This window comes from Microtus ochrogaster, chromosome 8 (assembly GCF_000317375.1).
Source record: "Microtus ochrogaster isolate Prairie Vole_2 chromosome 8, MicOch1.0, whole genome shotgun sequence".
NCBI lineage: Eukaryota > Metazoa > Chordata > Mammalia > Rodentia > Cricetidae > Microtus > Microtus ochrogaster.
The window spans coordinates 38,482,263-38,498,191 of NC_022015.1; the positions used below are offsets into that span (position 1 = coordinate 38,482,263).

Genomic DNA, 15,929 nt, shown 5'->3' on the forward strand with positions numbered 1-15,929 from the left:
AAAAAAAAAAAAAAAAAAAAAGTCCAAACATCCAAACTGCTTTACAAGTAGAAGTGACTTCCCTAACCTGGAATTTCAGGGTCAGCTCCATCTGCAAATACTCTGGGTCTCAGTGAGCAATCCCCTGCAAGCAACAGGAACTACTCAAGCTGACCTTTTGAGAAGGGGTACCCTGGGGTGGGCCAGGCTGGGTGTCTAGAGTGCTCCTGTGCATAGTATTCCCCGCCTGCTGGGGCCACCGGAACTAACTCTGTGGACTTTGTCAGAGTCCTGGCAAGGGTATTGCTTGCTCAGGGGACCTGTCAGTAGGACAGTGGCTCCCGCTGGTCAGCTTCAGGGTGCTTCTGCCAGTCTGCCAGGGCTGACTGAGACCCTCCCGCCAACTCGGCCTTTCTTTAGAGCTGTTAAGCCTTCACTGTCCAGGCAGTCTGGGTGGGGGCCTAGGCTCTGTGGCTGGCTCTCCCACCATAGAGCATCCAGAGGCTTCACGTTGTAAATGCCAAGGCTCCCGTCATGTGGGGGCCCAGCAGGTGCCTGGCCTTCTATTTCCTGACCCTGCTCCTTGCCAGCTGGCAGGAGGAGCCTCTAGCTGGCAACTCTCACTACAGGGAAGTCTAATTTTCAGTTTTCCCCAGGAGGGTAGCTCCCAGCTGTGGCAAGGGCCAGCTCTGCAGTGACCTCCCTAGATCGAGACCTCTAAAAGCTCCAAGATTTCAGCACGGCTCAACAAAGGTCCTGAGCCCAGCCCAGTTTCACTAATGATCATGGTTGACCTAGGCCTCACAGGGGCCACAGAAGAGCAGCAGCTGATGTTAGGGACTCGGAGGAACAGCCCAGCACCGGGGTACTCAAGGCTGTGCTGTGCTCATGTGTCCTCCATGCTGGGCTGGAATCCCAGCCCACTCCCTTGGAAGGCAATGTCCACACCACCAGCCTGGCATTCAGTAGGGAATAAATGGAACCACTGGCATCTGGGAAGGTTAGAGCCTTACAGAGTTGGGAACTTGGGTGAGCCTGGAGGGTCATGTGCTAGTTTGGGGTGGAAAAGACAGGGGCACTTGGGACCAAGGGATGCTGAGGTTTAGCTGGACTCGAAATCTGAGCATCACATCCCTGAAAGCCAATCTAGGGCCATAGGTGCCCATCGGAGATAGATGGTGCCCCACGTGTGCTCATCTCCTCAGCAATCAATTTCAGTGTCTCTGGCATGTATCTGGAGCCAAGCCCTACAGAAGTCTTTGGGAGAAAACGTTTAGTAAGAAACTAGGGAAAAAAATCAAAACAAAGATCAAAAGAATTGTTAGCTGTATCAGCAAAACGGGAATACAGCATGATGGACCTGATGCCACAGGTGACTGCACTTGGAGCAAAAGGGCAGGAAGTAGACCTGGGCGTGTCAAGACCTGCTTCCCCTGTGGCTGGTCAAGGCTATGCCCACTGCCCACTCCAGAGATGGTCTGTGGAGTGAGGATACAGGTCACAGTTCTGAGTACCCTGCAGGAGTTTTGGTTTTGACGAACTACACCCTCCCAGTTACCTGAGTACCCTGCAGGAGTTTTGGCTTTGACGAACTACACCCTCCCAGTTACGTGTCCTCACTGAGCCTGTTTCCCGTCGGTGGAAGGACAAACGTCAGGTCTACCACTCAAGATCAAAGAGGAAACAATAGGAGGTAAGTTGGTAGTAGCTGGACTTTAGGACCACGTCCCCCGCTGAGCTACCTTCTAGAAAACGCCTACTGTGCCAGGGTATGTGCACGGGCGCAGGGTGGCGGTGGTGTTTGCCGGGGAACCAAGGCAGGCTGGGGTTCTGGAATCGCCTCAGCTGCCTGCCCTGTCCGATGCGTCTGTGGATCGGCATGCTTTCTTCTCTTCCACAGCCTGAACATTTTCGTACGTTTCCCTAACACCCTCCACCTCACTCTGGGGTGCTTGCTTCTGTATGCGTGTGGCAATCTCAGACGTCTCCTTGCAGGTCCCAACCACCAGCTTTACTAATTTAAAGTCTGAGTTTTAGACAGAGTAGTGTGCAAGGGGCTCTGGCTCCAGCCCGGACCAGTTGAAAAGTCACTTAACCAGTTCGTGCCTCAACTTCCCTGTGTGTAAACTAGGACTCACAAAGCTATCTCCGGGGATTACCCTGAGGAGTAAATAAGGTAGTGCACCAGCTCGCTTCGCTGGGAGTGATGTCTGGTTGGGGACGAAGATGTGACCCTCGTTATTGTTGCGTGACACCCCTTATCCGACTGCAAGATCCAAGGGGTGGGGTTTCGCCATACCCCAGGCGTGGGTGCAAGCCACTCCGGATCTTCCGCCCTAAGCTCCCTGAGGACCAAACCTCCTTCCTCGCGCCGGTAGAGCCCGAGGAGGGTGAGGAGTGGCCGTGTCGCGGAAAAGCTGGCACTCAGTAGGTGCTCAAGGAGCAGCCAGTGTCAACACGGGTGACCCAATGCAACTCCTTCCCGCCTCCCGCGTGGTAACGCTCCAGTGGCCCACATGGTCTTGAAGGGTGTTTCTGCTCACAACGACACCCATCCCCACAACAAAGAAACTCGCCATCCCCGGCCGCCTCCCTTCAGTGCACCCCGGAGGCACAGCTGGCCCGGAGCGCCGCACGCCGGTAGCTGTCCCCCGAAATCGCGGCTCGGGAGCTGTCCCTGGTAGGTGCAGGTGCGCGCGGGACGGGGGCGGGAGCCGACCCCGAGGGGCAGCGAGCGGCCGGCAAACTAGGTGGCGCCCACCGGGCGCGCGGCGACACCGCCTCCACCGAGATTTAAAGGGCAGCCGGGCGGAGGGATCTTCGAACGACTCTCGCTGCGATCCCTCCGCCTCAAGGCGCAGCGACGGCCAACGACGCGGCTCCTTCTCGGAAAATCGCTCCTGTGCCTCCGCCGTCGGGTGCTGTGGAGCGGAACTCCATTCTCTCTGGCGTCTCTCGCCTCCTCCCTCACAATTCCGTCGAAGCCATCGCGGTGACTGGCGTGGGGCAAAGGAGCGCGTACGCTCGTAGCCTGCGTGGTGTCCCTCCGCCGTCATCCGTGGACTTCTTTTCGTGTCCTTCCACCGAGCCCGGGCGGTGTCCGGGTGGCTCACCGGGGGCGGCGACGCGTCTGCGGCGCGGCAGCGAGGCTCGGGGGCTATGAGGTGAGGACACCCGGGGACCGGAGGCGGCACCCGGCGCTGCGCGAGAACGCAGGACGCGAAGCCCCGAAGCCGGCGGATGCCTCCCAGACCCCGCGGCTGCGCGCGAGGCGGAGGTGAGGCCCGAGGTCTGTGAGGTCGTAGTGGCCCAGCGCTGCGAGTCAGGACTCGGGGACCGGGGCTGGGCGCGGGCCGCGGTGACGGCCACGGCGGCGGGGTTGGGGGGGCGCTCGGCGGCCGCGGACTCCTTTCTCCCCCCCCCCGACAGCGGAGGCAGCGGGCGGTGCTACGTCCATGCCGCCATATTGGATTCTACTCTCCAGTTTTTTTCTAAGGAAATATTTTTTTGGTGATTAATTTTCTGGAGGGACGGGAAAGTGTGGCCGGGCGCTTCGGGAGCCCGGTTGCGGGGGTCTCAGATGGGCCCGGTACCGAAAGGCGGGCCGTGCTGGCGGTGAGCCGCGGAGTGCGTGCGTGCGTGCTTGCGGGAACCGGGCCGCGCGCGGGGCGGGGCTGCGTGGCCGGGGCGGCCGGGCGAGCGAACGGGCGAGTGAGAGCGGCCTGCAGTTGTGGCGGCGGCCGGAAGGGAGCGGTAGCGGTCGTCGGGGGCCGGGTCGCGGCCGCACGAGGGGTGCTGCTCCGCCGCTCGGGATTGGGGGACTGTGTTTTGCCTCTTCTCCAATGGGCGGTCGCGAAGCTTCTCGCCCAATCTGCTCGCGCTGGCGCGCCGAACTTTCAGTTGTTTTTGTTTTGGCCCGAGCCTCGTTTCCTGTCGCTCCAGGCTCAGCCTGTCGCTCTGCGGTACGCGTCCTCCCCTCGGTGCTGTCCCGCGGCGTCTCGGGGCCCGGCTCGGAGGCGCTGTCGTCACCCGGTCGGTCGTCCCGATCATCCGACCTGGGGGTGCGAGAGGGAGACGCGAAGTTCGTTTTGAAGAACTTTCTGACGGAGTTCACTCTGAGAGACTCTTCTCTCCAGGGGAGCGGGCAAGATGAACTGCCTGGATTGGTGAAGATTTTTTTTTTAACCTGTTTAACCTGCTTTCTAGACTTAAAACCGTGTGCCACAATGGCCTGAGGGGTCGGAAGTCTGCTGAGCAGACGGATCTCTTAGAAGTCGCTTCCCCTGCAACTTTTACTCGTTCCGTTTTTGTTTTTTTTGTTTTTAATCGACAGTAACGCCCGTCGATTTGTGTGTGAAGTCCATGCCTGAAGAGTGAATTGCCAAATTCACACCCTTACTGTGTAGATGCAGGTTTGACCGAGCCCCTCACTAGGAGCGCCCTGTGGTCCGGGGTTAAAGTTAGAGTGGAGAAAGCCCAGGCAGTGTTTGAGTCTACACCCTCTCCCAGGCTCACCTGCGCTAGTTTCCCAGCCCCTCCTGTCTCAGCACATACCCATCTTCAGAAAAGGCCCAGGAGAATGTGGCCCGCTGGAGCAAGCTTTCTGGCTGGCCCCCACAGAAAGCACCTCACGAAAGAGATAGTTTGTTAATCTCCAACTTGTCAGACTGGTTGGTAGTTTTTCAAAATGTATCCAGTCAGCGCTATTGAAAGTATTCCTTAAATTGTCTTTAAAAAACCAGAAACAAAACCCTTAGCTTCAGAGTATTTATACTCCAAGAGAATAGGCCTCCACCCTTTCTCAGCGATTGAAACCAAACTCTTTCAAAAACCGTTTCCAAGGATTCTTTCCTTTCTCTCCCAAGTGCTCCCTAAAACGTGTTTGACTCACTGACGATACTGGGCTGCTACTCTGAGCTCCCCACATTTGTAGGACCATGTCCGGGAAGGCTGGGTGGCAGAACTATATGCAGATGAGAGGGGTGTGCCCTGGGAGTTTGTATGGTTGAGCAGGGGTTTTATAAGTGTGGGGGGGCAGTCCCTTTAGGTCTTCCTCTGATGTGAGTTCAGAAATGATTTTCTTTTCTATAGGTGTCAGCTTGTAGGTTTATAGGGCCGGCTATGTGGCTGGGTTGTACAACAGATTTTGTATAGTGTCTGAGCAGCTCCCTGTCTTTAGTACTTTTCCAGTGGCTTGCAGAGCAAATCCTCTTAGATAGATCAGCATGGTTCCATTCCTTTGTGCTTTGTCTGTCACCTGTGAACTTTACCTTCTCTCCATTCACCAAAATCCTTCTCTGCTCAGAAGGTCTAGGACTTCGTTAGCTCTAGAGCATTCTTTTCTTGTAAAACAAGGGACCATGTGTCATCCCTCTATGGGGTGACATTATTGGCTACCTAGCATATATTGAGTAACTAGGCAGAGACAGCATGGAGTGGTTGTAGCTCAGGTAGAGCCAGCTCTGTTCACCAGAGACTAGCTTTATGTGTATGGTGTAACCTTTACTTTTTCTGCCTTGTTTTTAGTTACCTCTTTGTTTTGGGAGTGGACAAAACACCTGTTTTACTGGCATATTAGTGGAGAAAATGGATTTAGTTGTGGTAAGACTCATAAATCAAAGTTACTGCAAGGTCCTGACTTGCTCACTAGGAATCCTTGTTTGTACAATAAATTTATGGAATTCAGCCATTCAAACGTGCTAAGTTTGGGATGTGGAGAGATGGCTCAATGGTTATGAGTACTTGTTACACTTGCAAAGGATCCAAGTTCAGTTCTCAGAACCCACACCGTGGCTCCTAACCATCTGTGTACTCCAGTTCTAAGGGATTGGATGCCCTCTTTGATCATTACCTTTAAATAGGCTCATGAAGAGGGAAGATAGTGTCTGTACTCAGTGAGTCTCTTAGTCACCTTTTACTTTGCCATTCTCTTCCCATGATGCTCAAGGACAGCCACACCTGTTATCATCTGCTGCCTCTTGCCTCAGGCCCTGAGTTGGGGCTAGTTGGTGTGGGAATGGGACGTGCACAGATACCTTGCAGCTCTCTAGGGTTGTTAGTAAAATATCATTTAGGGACTAGTCAGAGTACTGTGTAGACTCTGCTGTCATTGTATTTATGGTACAGGTCTTTCTATAGAATGACTAGACATTCTCACTGAAACTGCTTCTAGTCCTAAATTCTACTAAAGATGAATTCTAAATCCATCTTTCCATATCTTCCCATTTCTAAGAACCTCCTCAATCATATTTAACATCTCTGGTTGGTTTACTTAGCTCATCTGTAGACTTCATTTATTTATTTATTTTTAAAAATATTTGTTTATTATGTGTACAGTATTCTTCCTGCAGGCCTCATTACAGATGGTTGTGAGCCACCATGTGGTTGCTGGGAATTGAACTCAGGACCTTTGGAAGAGCAGGCAATGCTCTTAACCGCTGAGCCATCTCTCCAGCCCCCTGTAGACTTCATTTAGTCTTAGATCTTTTGAAGTGTCACAAGACACTTGGCAGTTCAGGTGGCTTTTCAAATTAAGATACTAGCATACATCAGTGGTCCGAAAATCGTGATATTTAAGCCCCATATGGCTCCTACTGGCCATTACATCTTTGCAGCATCTCTTCATTTGTGTGTAGTAGGGCACACTAACCAAGTAAACAGACCCAGCTTCTGTAGGGTTCGTATGTGGTTCAGCCTGAGCTGAATTTAGACAAGAGTTTGAGACCCAGCATTGCCACCTAAGAACAGCTTTATTTGAACAGCAAAATTCACTCCTGAGCCTTTCTTGTTTGTGATGCGAATACCTGCAGAGTAGGATAGCTGAACCAAGAGTCCTCAGTCACACATACTGGTGTGAACACTTGGTACAGGTAACTGTGTGCTGTGTGTGGATCTGTATGTGCATGTAAGCACAGGTGGTCATGGAGTCCAAAAGAAGATCCACTGAAGCGAGAGTTACAGGAGGCTGTGAGCTGCCTGATGTAGTTGCGAGATACTTAACTCAGGTCCTCTGAAAGAGAAGCAAGTGTTCTTAACCACTGAGCCTTCATCTTTTCAACCTTTGGAGTTGTGGCTCAGCGTGTTTTTTTCTTAAAGTGGAAGCTCTCGGGGGCCCTCTAGTGTTCCATGGCCACAACAGCTATTCCAGCACCACGAACAGTGCCTGAAAGCTCCCAGCAGGCTTTTGCAATGTTTGTGAAAGTGAATGGATTCCAGATCTGCAGAATGAATCATTTCTTCTGATCTATAGGACTAGATGAATTATCTGGTGTGTCTTAATGACTCAGTGATCTCTGAAAAGTATTTTTGTTTTCAAGGCGACGCTTATGTTGCATCATGGGAAGTATGTAGAAGCATAGCCCACACCCTAAGAAGAAAGGGTCCTTGACCCTTTAGCCAGTGAACTAGTGGAGTCTGGGGATAGAGAGGCCATAGGAGACCTTTCCCCTTCAAGAAAGAAGCAGAAGCAGAAGCAGGCTTCACTCAGGGTCCTAGAAAGTTCAGGCAAAGTTAGATGGCTCTTAACTTGTTTAGTGAATGGAAGTAAATAGCCAGAGTGCTTTTCTCTCTCACACCATGAGCCTTTTTATTTTTCCTAATTAAAGTCTCTTAGTGTAGCTTTTGATTTCCTCAAATCTTTGTAGTTCTTACCAGATTGTGCTTATTTAGATGCCTGCATGTTGCGGCGAACTTCTTGACCAGCGAGAAAGAACAACCACCACACAAGGATTCTTCTCAGATCATGCTTTAATTGGAGTGCCCTTGGTTGAAGGAGCATGAAGCAAGAGGGCCCCAAGAGCACTAAGGCAGCTGCTTATATAGGGAATTGGCACACGGGTTGCCCTGTGATTGGCTGCCATCATCAGCTGACACCAGACTGCATCGGGATAGGCCCAAGGACCCTTATCCACCGCACATGTGGGAAGCAGGGGACACGCAGCTCCCAAAGGCATAGCCAAACATGGAGTTGTTTATTTCCAACAAGACAGGATGTCGGCGCCATCTTGTAATGGCGATCCTGTCCGGCTCACTACAGCATATGGAGTCATTTCTTCCCACACTGGACTCAACTCCATGAATGCAGAAGACATTACCATTCTGTTCTAGAATCTTCACAGTTAGGGCAAATATATCCAAGATCTGTTTTCATTGAGGCTGTATTGCTTCTTTGTATAATGCTAAGAGCATACAGTTTTTCAATCTGACCTTGGTTTCATCTTGCCTAATTCTCCTGGCCTTGTTCTCTTTAGTACATTGGGGATGACAGTGGTAGCATTGTGCATGTGTTATGGGGCTGCATGTGAACACACGATGATGTGCCGCCCAGTTCTTGGCACAGCTCTTGAGTGAAGCTGTGCTGTGGAGTGCCCAGAATACTAGTTAGGAGACTGCTTCTGTTGTGCCAGGGCAGCCACGTTGAGGTTTTCACTTTCATCTGAGCTAATGGCTGCATTTTGGACATTGGATAGATACTCAGCCACACAGTCCTTGTTCACTCACTATAGGTGGGGTGCTACTTTGTAAGACATGGCTGTCTTGCATAGTGCCCATGTGTCTTGTCATCCTTGTTCACCTCCTTGTCATTGAACTTCCTGTGGTAAGCCCAGACTATTTTTGTTTTGTTGTGTACCATGTGTTACTGGATATGGTACTTTGTTGGAAGTGAATTACTTTAGTCAAATAACTTACTACTACTAAAGCCTGCTCAGGTTTTTAATTTATTTTATGAGAGCTTCTCACTCAGTAGTGTAGGTTGGCCTCAAGCCCTAAGTATCCTTGCCTTAGCCTCCAAAGTAGTTGGGATTACAGATATGGACCAGTATGCCCAGCTAAGCCTCTTTGTTTCTTTGGTTTTTATCTTTACCCATGTTTGTGTGAATTTATGCTGTATCTGAGAGTATCCACAGAGGTCAGAATAGGACATAGGACCCCCTGGAGCTGAAGTTACAGTTAGACACCCAATGTGGGTGCTGGAATCCAAACTCAGGTCTTCTGCAAGAGCTGTATAATCTCTTACCTGCTGACCCATCTCTCTAGCTCCTGAGCCTGAGATATTTTGCAGTAGAGATGATGAACTCTATAAAGAGTAGAAGTCTTTTTTTTTTTTTTAAATCTCTTTGGTGGGGGTGGGAGGTGGGCATAGGCATGCCATGTGGAGGTTAAAGGATAACTTGCAGACCTTGGTTCTCTCCTTCCACCGTGTGGGCCCTGAGGTCAGACTCAGATTGTCAGAGACAACTCACTGGCCAAATTTGTTGTTGTTAAAAATGAGTGACGTTTTGTGTGTGTGTGTGTGTGTGTGTGTGTGTGTGTGTGTGTGTGTTTGTGGGTGAGAAGATGGGGGCTCTATCTGGCCATCTTTGCTTTTGCCCTAGTTACTTGGAAAGAACAGTTAGGTACTTTTATTAGTTATTTCTGCTCAGCCTATGTGGCAAACCTTGAAATTGGGCCTTTCGTTTTACTTAGGTGTCAGTTAAGTGACTTATGCTTGGTCACACTGTCAGTAAGCATGGGGTGAAGCCAGTGTGGGCTCCAGCTGTTTTGACTTCAAAATGGTCTTCTACCCACTGGGTGGGCAGCCTTTGGTGGAACACACCACCTGACAAACTCAAGCATAACCCTGAAAGTACAGCCCAAGAACCACCCTTTTTGCTCAGTTAAAATTGAATACTGTTTGGAGCTATGGACAGCAGAGGCTTCACTTACAGGTATGCAGTGGTCAGTGGTATCTGTTTCTGGAGAGGTGACTGGAAATACAGCAAAGGAAATGCTGGTTGTATTGGGTGTTCCTATTGAGTAAGCCCCGATCAGGTGGGAAGATGGAGACTGTGTGTGTGTGTGTGTGTGTGTGTGTGTGTGTGTGTGTATACACTTGGTTTTTGGTGTTTTGTTTTTGTGAAGTTTCTTTTTTTTTAAATAATTATTTAACTTTATTTTTATGTTTTTTGTTGTAAGGGTGTCAGATCCCCTGGAACTGGAGTTACAGACAGTTGTGAACTGCCATATGGGTGCTGGGAATTGAACCCAGGTCCTTTGGAAGAGCAACCAGTGTTCTTAACTGCCAAGCCATCTCTCCAGCCTCTTACGGAGTTTCTTTTTTTCTTTTTTTTTCTTTTTTTTAAGATTTATTTATTTATTATGTATGCAGTGTTCTGTATGTATGTATGCTTGCTGGCCAGAAGAGGGCACCAGATCTCATTACAGTTGACTGTGAGCCACCATGTGGTTGCTGGGAATGGAACTCAGGACCTCTGGAAGAGCAGTCCGTGCTCTTAACCTCTGAGCCATCTCACCAGCCCCTGGAGTTTCTTTAATAACTAAAGCCTTTATTTTAGAAATACCTGTTGAGACTGTTAGAGTCAAGGGGTTCTTACATAAACACCGTGATCAGGCACCCAAATAAACTGTCAATCAGTATTTTCTCTGCTGAACACTTTGGAGAGGACTGTATTTCAGGTCCAGCTTTAGATCGGCAGCCAGGAACTGTAGCTGCCTGTGAGAACTTACCAGTGGAGGGGTTTATTGTTTAAAATGTTTTGGTAAGGGGCTGTTGTTGTTACTTAGTAACGAACTATAGAAAAATGATACCTGAAAGTATAGTCTTGGGGTAGCTTACTTGGATGATTCAGGATTAATGTTTTTATAAAGCCCTAAATTTAATTTAATAATAGCATCTTCAGAGAACCTTTTCCTCATAATAGTCACAAGTACCAGAGGGTAGACCCTAACAAACGTTGCATTTTCAGCCCTCTGCCTTCTTCTTTAGAGTAAATTACCCTAGCCAACTTACCACGATCAATGGTTTTTGAAACTAGCCTTCATATTATCCTGAAAAGGTGATAGGTGAGGCTCTATAGAGATGTTTTTGACCTCAAACCTGATTCTCTTGGTTCCAGATGAAGGTATGACACTGGAAGAGTTCTTGATTGACAGAACAGGTAGACCTGACCTTAGTTGTATAGAATCTAGAAATAGAAATTGGAAAGAAATTGCAATTTGTTGGTGTGTGTGTATCTTGTCGTACAAGTATAGAGACCTGTTCTTTGATTCTTTGACTGTAGGTACTGATAAACACTTGTGGGACATCTCCATTGTAGGTGGAGGCATCCTGTGAGTTTATAGGAATAAATAAGCTTCCTTCTTTTGTTTCCTAACACTATTACCAAGTATCCTGGCTTCTCAGACGGGATGCTTTCCAACAGTACAGTCACAGGAGCAAGAACTGGCCATAAATTCATGGTTGCTGCTGGGTGGTGGTGGCGCACGCCCTTAATCCCAGCACTCAGGAGGCAGAAGCAGACGGATCTCTCTGTGAGTTTGAGGCCAGCCTGGTCTACAAGAGCTAGTTCCAGGACAGACTCTAAAAAACTACAGAGAAACCCTGTCTCGAAAAACAAAACAAAACAAAACAAAAAATCATGGTTGCTTCCTAGAAAATTGTTAACCGAGTATTTGTCCCATCAAACTGCCTAAAGTCTCTGTAAGAGCATCCAGTGCCCTTAACCTCTTAACCATCTCTCCACCCCTCTCTGCAGAATTTTTACAAGCAGTTTGTATAAAACATTAAACAAAAAAGTACCATCTTGAAGTTAAAAAGAATTGGAAGCAGAGTTCTCCAAGTGGGCCAAGACTGTCAGCTCAGGAGCACTGACCAGCACTGCACTTTCATCCAGAGACTGGGTGGGTCCATTGTTGGTGGACATAGGGCAGGTGTACTTCCTGAAACAAGCACGTTTCCTAAGATAACTATGCTTTCTTCTGAAATGGGCTAAACTATCTCAGCTTTGGTGTTTTTTCTGACTATAAGTAAATAGATTCATTATAGTCGTTTAGGGAAAACAGTCCCTCCTCCTGTAAATGCAGCTGTCATGTTCTCAAGGGAGGAGCCTGTGGTAGTAGATTGGTGCTCTTTTCCCATAGCACAATATGATTGCAAGTTTCCATTTCATTACTTTTGGAATTATTTTGTGCTAGTTTTGAGGCAGGGGTCTCACTATATAGCTGGCCTCATTCATGATCTTTTGTTTAAGCTTCCAGAGTGCTGAGATTACAGGTTGTCATGCCTAGCCTTTGTCATCCCCCTCCCTCCCCCCACAGGGTTTCTCTATGCAGCCCTGGCTGTCCTGGAGCTCTGTAGGCCAGGCTGACCTCGAACTCACAGAGATCCACTTGCCTCTGCCTCCCAAGTGCTAGTATTAAAGGTGTGTGCCGCTACCACCCTGCAACCTTCCCTTCCTTTTAATTCCCTAAATTTCCATACTGGTTCTAAACAGCCCCCACGCTTCTGTTTAGTACTAGAACCTGAAAAACATTACCTCTTCCCCCAGTTGTTGATCCACTCACTCTTTGTCCCTTAGTGTTGGTGAATCAGCCTCTTGGGAATGATGCTGCCATTCCTAGTGCAGTCACTGCATGTCTCCTCAGAACCTAGTTGCATCATTTTTAGATGTAGGGTCACCTCTTGGGACTTCATCATCTTCCAGCTAGATAAGCATGTTAAATAGCAAATTCTTGATATATTCTTTGGCAATATCCTACACAGAAACAATGTATCTTGATCATACCCCCAACTCCTCCCTTCACTCCTCCCAGCAACCCCCAACACACCCTTTCTACTCCTTATGCCTCCCTGTCCTTGTAACCCACCGAGTGCAGTTAGTGTTGCCTGTTGCCTGCTGGAGTACTGACCGAGGCTGCTGTCTTGATCTTGTGCAGATGACCACAACTGGAGTGCGCTCATGAGCGAAACGGCTCCATCATGTCCAGAAGACAGCACTTAAAGTACTCCTCCCCACCACCCTGCTCTTGCGTTCTTTCCACCCCTTCTTCTCTGATGCTCTCTGAGCCTTGGAGGTAGGAGTAGGTTTGATAGAGATGTCCCATTTTGGGCTGAGCACTCAATAATCATTTATTCTCAGCACTTTGACCAGTTTTGAGTCTCTGGATTAAGTGCTGACCATTGCAGAAATAACTTCTCTGCCCAAGGTTGAGGGCAACACTGACCTGTATATATAAACATAAATATTTAGGAGGCACTTTGACATGCCCATTTAGCAAGTCAGCAGTAATAGGTTCCCACCATCACTACCCTCCCCCATTTTCCTTTGAGGCAGGGGCTTATGTGTTCAGCTGACCTCAAGTTGAGGCTTGTGTTTTAACTACTAATCTTCCTGCTTCTGTATCCCAAGTTTTGGGATCATAGGCATCTATTACCATGTTCACCAGTTGTTAAAGTTTAGAGCTAGACAGGTGGCTCGGCACTTACTGCTTTTTCAGGGGCTCCAGGGTTAAGTCCTTCCCAGCATCATGTAGCAGTTCACAGCATTCTGAAACTCCAGTTTGAGGTGGTCCAGTATCTCCAGGTAGCACACTCTCTGAAGCACTTTAAGTCCCAGCATTCCAGAGGCAAGGGCAAGGTAGATAGGTGGTATTTGAGGCCAGCCTGATCTACAGAGTGAGTTCCAGGACAGCCAGGGATACACAGAGAAACCTTATCTCAAAATACCAAAATAAATAAATAAATTTTACTTAAAAAGTAAAGAACAGTGCATGCTCTTAACTATTGAGTCATTTAAATCTTTAGTCTTCCAAATAAACAAATTAGACCCTAAAAGCCATCTCAAATTAATCAGTCTATTATTAAAATCTTTAATTTACATATATCTTTCCTGACATTTGAGATTTCTTTCTTTTGCTGATCTTTTTTCTCCTGCTGTCTTTTTCAGTACATACTCTATATTCCTCAGTGCATGTTTAGAGACACAAATCCATGTAGGATGCTTATTTCTTAGCAGGGCTGTTATCAGTGACCTGTCCTGACTTGCCTTCTGAATCTCTGCAGCCTGTACCCAGGATGACTCTTCCTTCAATTGCTGTTCCTGCCTGCTCTTTGTGCCTCCATCCTGCTCCTTGTCCTAGGGTGCTTTGTGCTCACCTTGCTCTTTTTTTTTTTTTGTAAGATTTACTTATTTATTATGTATACAGTGTTCTGTCTGCATGTGTGCCTGCAGGCCAGAAGAGGGCGTCTGGCCTCATTATAGATGGTTGTGAGCCACCGTGTGGCTGCTGGGAATTATTCGGGACATCTGGAAGAGCAGTTTAGTGCTCTTAACTGCTGAGCCATCTTTCCAGTTCTGTTGGTCTTCTCAGTTCTTAGACTTACTTTATCCACACTCAGGCCTAGACAAATTTGGTTCTGTGACTTGAAGTACCATCAGCACCGTGACACCACATGGTATCCCCAGCTTATTTCTTAGTCCTGTGTCTACTTGGCTCTCTAGACAGTATTCTAAAAATGACCAAAGCCTGAGATTCCTGTAGTCTTTGTCAACTGCCTCAGGATTCTTCATTTAAACTTAATGGATCCTCATTGTCTCACTTCCACATTTAGTTTCTCAGTAAGTGCTGTCCATGAAACATTCAGAGAATTCCTGAAGCCAGCCATTTCTTTCTACCTATGCAAGCCAGTGGTACATCTTTACTTTTAATTTGTGAGCTTTTCACAACAGTAACCTGCCAGCATGATTATTTAAAATTGAGGTGGATGCTAATACCACTCTGCTTCCTCTATTTCTGAAGGAATAAATGCTATCTTCAATGGCTTCTAAAAATCTTCTTTCTGTGGCTTGTTTCTTTTAGCCTCTCTGCCCTGCCCTGCCCTGCCCCTCTACCTTCTTGTCTGCTCGGCCACAGTAGACTGTAAAGGTGTTTCTGCCTTAGGCTGGTGTTTGCCTTCTCTATTCCTACTACACTTTTGATTGCAGCTAGCTTCCTCTCTTCCCTTAGCTTTCTGAGAAAAAAAGTCATCACACCTGCTTGACCAGAAACATTCCTGCTAATACTGCTTTTCTGTTCTTTAACAAGAATGTGCTGACAATCTTTTTTTTAATGCTGTTATGAATATCAATGTACAGGTATTGTGTAGTTCCTGCTTTCAGGGTTTTTAAAGAGATATATTTATGTGTGTGTTATGCCTACGTATGTGTGTAATCTGTATGCAAGCCTGTTCCTGGGGAGGCCAGAAGAGGTTGGTGAATCTCCTGGAACTTGAGTTACAGACAGTTCTGAGCCACCATGTGGGTGCTGGTTGCTGAACCTGGTTCCTCTGCAAGAACAAGTGCTCTTAACTGCTGAACCATCTCCTCAACTTCTTAATTGAGTTTTTTTGTTTTTGCTTATCCAAATTTATTACTGTGTCTGTGCCATGGTGCACATGTGCAGGTCAGGACAACCTCTGCCTTTATATAGGTCCTGGGAATGGAACTTAAGCTGCCAGGCCTATGAAGAAACCCTCTTATCCACTGAGCCATTTGAGTTTCTTTGATTATTTATCGTTTCCTGGTGTTTTCCCACAGGTGGGCCGGGAAGATGGGTCAGTTGGTAAAATGCCTAAGGAACTGAGTTCAGATCCCTAGCACCCATGTAAAAGCTAGATTTAGCAGTATATCATGAAATTAGATAGCAAGCTAGCTGGGTGTGGTGGTCCATGCCTTTAATCCTATGTCTGGGGAGGAAGAGACAGAAAGGTCTCTGTGAGTTTGAGGCCAGCTTTGTCTGTACAGCATGCTTCTATGCAGAATCCTTCCATTCCAACAGAGTCCCCTTCAGGAGCATCTGGTGAGCGGTAGACTCCTGGCACAAGTGCCCCCTACGCTGTGGACCTGTTTAGACAACAGCGTCATTGACCACAGTGGATCAGCCCTGCTGTAGTTGTTCTTAGCTGTTGATCTATGGTCTGTCACGGTGAGAGCAGCTTGCAGTGACTGAAGTGCTGTTGCTATGATGATTTGCTGCTGAGCTTTTTCCTAGAACTCAGAACAGATTTTTTTGATAGAACTTCAGGTATGTTAAATTTCTGTTTCATGAATTTTCTTTTTCTTTTTTTTTAATTCTTTTTATTTTATTTATTTATTATGTATACAATATTCTGTCTGTGTGTATGTCTGCAGGCC

At 47.9% G+C, this 15,929-nt stretch overlaps 1 protein-coding gene across 4 annotated transcripts in view; it reads left to right on the top strand.

The window, feature by feature from the left end:
• The first annotated feature begins 2,954 nt into the window (after window positions 1–2,954).
• Kmt5b (lysine methyltransferase 5B) overlaps window positions 2,955–15,929 on the top strand; it is a 42,597-nt gene continuing 29,622 nt past the window's right edge. Inside the window, exon 1 of one of the 4 annotated variants that reach the window (XM_013347934.2) lies at window positions 2,955–3,256. In XM_013347934.2, the coding sequence (XP_013203388.1) occupies window positions 3,220–3,256 (37 nt within the window). In that variant the 5' untranslated portion in view covers window positions 2,955–3,219. Of the gene's footprint in view, window positions 3,257–3,569; window positions 3,595–15,929 lie in introns of those variants that run through there. The other 3 variants (XM_026781216.1, XM_005351624.3, XM_026781217.1) reach the window with 3 other exon arrangements.